At 34.7% G+C, this 5,940-nt stretch overlaps 1 protein-coding gene across 1 annotated transcript; it reads right to left on the bottom strand.

Moving 5' to 3' along the window:
• Nucleotides 1-202: 202 nt before the first annotated feature.
• Nucleotides 203-1,695, bottom strand: LOC132168023 (uncharacterized). The gene is made up of 2 exons (XM_059579091.1): nt 357-1,695; nt 203-271 (listed from the first exon to the last, which is right to left on the bottom strand). The coding sequence occupies exons 1-2, from the start codon at nt 1,005-1,007 to the stop codon at nt 266-268; spliced, it is 657 nt and encodes a 218-aa protein (XP_059435074.1). The 5' UTR covers nt 1,008-1,695; the 3' UTR covers nt 203-265.
• Nucleotides 1,696-5,940: the final 4,245 nt, after the last annotated feature.

Here is a 5,940-nt window from a genome sequence, read left to right as displayed (position 1 = left end):
ACTTAGATGTTTTATTGAGTGATTAACTTTTTAAACAGATTGTTTGTTTAAAGGAAGTTATTACAATGACAGAATGATTTCATAATGAATATTGAATGAGCACTGAATGATTACGAAAAGAAATGTTTGGAGAACAAGCTCCTTATAATATTACATACCAGTGTCCATAAAAATAAAAAAATAAAAAAAAGAGAAGGGAATTTGTTGCATAAAGAGATACGTGGTAATGATGAGCAGATGATTCCTCAGAGCTGCTCCAGGAAGATTATTTCTGCACAGAGAAAACCTAGTATGAGCATAATCGTATATTTATATAATTGAATTATCAAAGAGAATATTTATTTCTAATGAGGTACCTGACTAGAGCGTGTGCGGAGAGACTTGCAACACCCCTGAACATCGACCCGGAGTTTTTCGTGCTGTCGCTGGAGACGTTCGGTATTCTTCTCCATTTCTAGCATCTTTGGTCCCAAGTATTCTGCGTAAGATAACATCATCTTTTTCAGCTGAGTATTCTCCTGCTTCAAATCCACGTGTTTTCGTTTGTAGTATTTGAGCAGTCGCTGTAAGACCCCGATTTGGTTTCTTGAGACTTTCAGCTCAACATTTCTGGCACTCAAACGTTGTGCCATGTCAGAAACTGAAGCAGCACCTTGGATACTGAATGCCAATGAGTTATTAATAGCATCAGTATCCGACCTATCAGCTAAGAACGTTTGATCCCGTGGAATTACGAAACCTTTGGCCACTGCTACAGCAGTAGAATCATGGAGCATGACAGAATCGTGAATAGTGATAGGACGATTGTCAAAGACAAAAGTTGGCTGCCATACGTTAGGATATGCAGCAGGTTCATTAGGGTGTGTAACAGGTACGACGGGATGAATAGCAGACACTTCAGGGGGAACAACAGGCACCTCCGGTTGCACGTCAGGCATAACAATGGGTTGTGCTGCAGGAGCAACATTCAAATCGAGGTTGTTAACGGATGATGATGATACTCCCATATTTAGGAGAGTAAGGAAAAATAGTTGAGAATACGAAGAAATTGGGAGAGATGAAGTACTGAGAAGAGACTAAGCGTTAGGAACTGAAGAAATTTTGTGAAGTTTCTGGAAGCAGCAGACGAGTGGCTTTAAAGGAATTTTTCACTTCAGGTGAAATAAACAGTAAACAACAAAGCGTTAGGCGACCTCGGGCCGCGATGGAAATTTTGTCAAAAGATCCCGTGGAAGTAGGATCTTGTCTCCTGTCATAAATTCGACTGAGCTCATTTTTCAAACCCACTGTTCAATCAACGACTTCAAATACCATGCGTGGGCAACTGAATGAATTGTCATGCCAACGCGCACCACGCGCTCGTTCATTACCAGAAATCTTTCCTATAAATTCCCACCTCTTTCTCCATTGCAACACATGCCTTCTGATCATACCCCTTCGCCTGAAATCTTCTGTTAATAGCCTTCCATACAATGAAAGCTCGACTTTTCCTCCTAGTTGAGCGTATCCTCAAGAGAAAAATGCAGCCTCACGATTTGATTCACAAACCCAACTCCTTATACTCTCAGTAGTAAACCATTGAAGCAAGATTATCGTTGATCATGTCCTGATGAAGCAAGATTATCCTTGATCATGCTTCTCAGGCTAAATATCTCTCTTTCCTTCTCAGTCTTCGTAAATGACAGAAGAGAGAGAGCATCCGATGTGGGTATTTTGAAAGTCTCACATACATGCCATGTCCTGAAATGCTTTTCAAATCTTCATTTCTAGAAAGCAACAGGACTATCTTTCTCTCTTTCTCTTCTTGACCTTGCAAGACCCAAGGGAGAGAAATTATAGCATGTGTACTTTGGAACTTCCAGCCTGGAAACTTACCCATATCCTACTTTGCTTGCTTATCAATTTCATCTCTAGAACGCAGCAAGCACAATATGTATTAGTCAAGAATGGATGAGAATCTTACATTTGATGTAATCGTGTATTTCGTTTGAGTTGAAATCATAATTACGAGTTTCTATTGTTGAGTTATGATTTATCAAGTAAAGATGTAGTACTGAAAGATTTTCGCTGATATTGTAGCATCAACACAAAAGTTGGGATGAGAAAATAGAAACGGTTGTGTATTTAGAATGAATCGAATTATGATGTCACTTCTGAGGTATATTCATGTAATGATGTTTGAATGTTGGTGCTATTTACTTTTACAGGTTTATGATGGTGAGAAGTTAATAATTATTAGAGCATCATATTAAAATTTCGTATGCATGATTTGGAATACTGAGATACTAAAGAGAATATAGGCAGGAATGATTTTTACACCTTTTGATAAGATTGATTAAATTAGATCGAGAGAATTATTGCAGGCTTGAAATGAGGACTATGATGTTTGGAGGTATGAACTATTGATCACATGATTTATTAATTTGATGTTTAAACCTTGATTGTAGACTGTTGATGAATAACTCGATTGTTGTTATTGAGGTTGGAAAGAAACAATGGAAAAGATTTTGAGGTAAGATTTTAGTGTGAATTGATGAATGATTGCAGAAATTGAGACTTTAGACTGTGAATAAGATTTACTCATAGAAGAAGGAGATGGAATTTCAATATGATAAAAGAGAGTAAGCTTTGATGAAGGATTGAAAGGAATATTATCTGAATCCCTCAACTTGAAGATTGGACGATAATATTATAGGTTTTAATTTCGAGGACGAAATTCTAATAAGGAGGGAAGATTGTAGTGTCCCAGAATTTTCAAAGCTATTTAAATAGATTATTTTGATAATGATGTTATTTTAATATCCATTGTAGCTAAGGATTTTAATTCTTGGGAAATTTATGAGAGTGGTAATTAGAGAATGATAATTGGTGAAATAATATGATAGTAAATGGTAGGTATAAGGATAGGTAGAATAGTAAAATGAGGGTATAATTGTAAATTGAAGATAGAATGAGGGTATAATTGTAAATTGAAGATAGAATGAGGGTATAATTGTAAATTGAAGGTAGAATAGTATAGGGTTGGTGAAATAGTATAGGGTTGGTGAAATAGGAAAATGAGGGTATAATTGCAAATTGAAGATAGAATGAGGGTATAATTGTAAATTGAAGGTAGAATAGTATAGGGTTGGTGAAATAGTATAGGGTTGGTGAAATAGTAAAATGAGGGTATAATTGTAAATTGACGGTAGAATAGTGTTTGATTTTCTCCTATAAATAGAGCTCTTCTCCTTCACAATTTTCACAACTCATCTCCTCTCCCATCTCTTGCATATATTCTTCATTCTTCCGCTTTTTACTCGGTCTTTCTTCTTTCTAAGAGTGTTTACTCAGAACAGAGAGAGAAAGGGCGAGACCAAGCGCTACAAGAAAGAAAGAACACAAGAGATAGCGGACTTTAGAAATTAGTTTCAAAAGATATACTAGTGGTGTTAGTCATATTGGAGCAACTCGATTCCTTCATACCACTTTTAGCTTCAGTCTAGAGGTAAGTAAATTCACTACCCCTTCTAAAGTTACTTCATGTCATGCTATTTATTCATTCTTTAGTAAATTGTAAATGATTATTTTATTTATGTATTATGAAGTTATGTTGCATGCATGAAGGATTTCTAAAAGAATTATTTAGAAAGTTTATATTTCTTTAAAGGCTTTTTAAGCACAACAAGTTTATATTTGGAAAAGTTTCCATTTTAAGAAAAGAAAGTCGAGAAATGATGATGATTATAAGAAAGAAAAATGATGATAAACCCTCCTACATGTTGCCCTAAGATGCATCAAAAGAAGTACAAAGAAAAGTACAAGAGATGAGATAAATGTTTATGAAATGAGGGCACATGTCTGGAGGAGAGTATTTTTGGCCCCAAGATAAGATAAGATGAGAGTTCGGTACCGATACTCGGATGGAGGCGAAACCACTGAAGGAGGCTATGCCAGAAGGTGGTATTCCATCAACTAGACCGTTGATTGCACCAAGAAAGAGTTAATTGACGGTCGGGCATGGCTGTGGCCACAGTTCAGTGCCATGGTCACAAGGACCCGCAACCCTCGTGCACAGGGGTAATAGTGTACATGGGCCCTATTATGAGAAAATGATACTATATTTTCAACGATGATATGCTATGATAATTTACAAAGATTATTTATAATGATGCATTATGATGATGATTTATAAAGATGATTTACAACGATGATCTATTACTAGAGGTAATAGTATGTATATGTTAAGGGAGATGCAACCGTACATACAGATATTATTATGGCTAGAATTATATTTATTTGCGAAAATGATTTTCAAAACTGAGAACAAAGAGTAAAACTATTTATGGTTGTGGATTTTACTTGCTGGGCCCCCTTTGGGCTCATTCAGTTTTATTTCTTGTTTTCAGGTAGAAATGATGCTGGAATAGGAGGCCGGAATGGGGTGGGAATAATTATTAATTTTCAAAGTCTTTTCATATAAGTTATTGTAATGATATGATATTCCGCAACTAAAGTTTAATGTTTTCTAATTCCGCTTGTAATAAAATCTCTTGAAAAATAAATGTTTTACGCATTTATTGTATCTTTTAAAATCAAGTACTCTGATAGACCTTATAGATCTTTGCAAGAATTTTTTGTTGAAAAAGAAGAAAAGTGGCAAACTCAACCTTAACGGGCTGGGGATGTTACAATTTTGGTATCAGAGCAAAGGTTATAAGGTTCTGGCAGACTTTTCAAAAAAAAAAAAAAAAAAAAAAAATTGGGGGGTTAATGAGAAGCCACATTCCGACCAAGTAGAGTGTGCATTGTTGTGTGGTCTCTAATAAATGATGCATGAGCATTTTTCTAATGGTTAATTTTTTTGTTAAAAAAAAAAAAAAAACAAAAATCATCTTAGTATGATTAATTTGGAGGATTTTATTATTGTGATCATGTTAATGACGGAGATGAATTTTTATTTTATAGATAGGTTGTGATCTATAGTATCTGCCTATTTGGATTTGCGGCAGTTGTCTAGAGTATCGATTGATAAGGGTATATTTTAAGGTGTCTCGAGGATTTAGAAAAGATTATTGATCATGATTTAAAAATCGTATGATGATTTTATAGATTTGTGTTGCGAGCTAATTTGTGAAATTAATTTGGTGACAAAATGGTTTTATTGATTTAGGTTGTGAGACAAATGGTGTAAGTGACTTAGTAACGAATGGTCTTATGGATGTCGATTGTGAAATGATTCTTGAACTGAATTAATGATATAAGAGTTTATATGAGTTTTTGGTAATGGCTAAGGTTTGGTCGATGACAATAATGATACTATGATTGATATTATAATATATTGATTGATGAATAAGAATTACGTAGTGGCATGAAGTGAATGCCTAAGTATTGCAGGGATAAATGCAAATGAGGTATACCCTAGAATCTATAAGATATTTTGATATATAAAGTTATGGTTTAAGGATTTTGATATTTTCAAATGATTGTGATGACTTTAAGGTACAACTCATGAAATCTTTAAGGTGATTCTTAGAATTTGAGGTGCTAGGTTTTCTGTAATTGAGGTAAATTATATTGAAGTGATGCTTAAAGTTTTGAGGATGAAATTAGTGCTCCTAGGTTGTGGATAATATTTAAATTTTGAAGCATTAGTGGATATGAAATTATGAGAAATTTTAGTTACATGCCAAAGCTTTTGATATAATTTTCTTTTACTAAGTAAAGATAATGGATTATTATTCTTGAGGTAAATTGAAGCATAAAGGTAAGAGTTGAAAGACAATATGATACAGTGATATAATATAGTGACATGATCCAAATTCAGATTCGGCCAACAACCTCAGTGTTGGAACTGTGGCAAGACTGGCCACTACAAGAAGAATTGCAGGGAACTGCGGAAGGAGACTGAGAATGATTATGCAAACGTAGTGACAGAAGAAGTATATGATGCCCTACTTC

This window comes from Corylus avellana, chromosome ca1, assembly GCF_901000735.1.
Source record: "Corylus avellana chromosome ca1, CavTom2PMs-1.0".
Lineage (NCBI taxonomy): Eukaryota > Viridiplantae > Streptophyta > Magnoliopsida > Fagales > Betulaceae > Corylus > Corylus avellana.
This window is presented reverse-complemented; position numbering and strand designations above follow the sequence as displayed.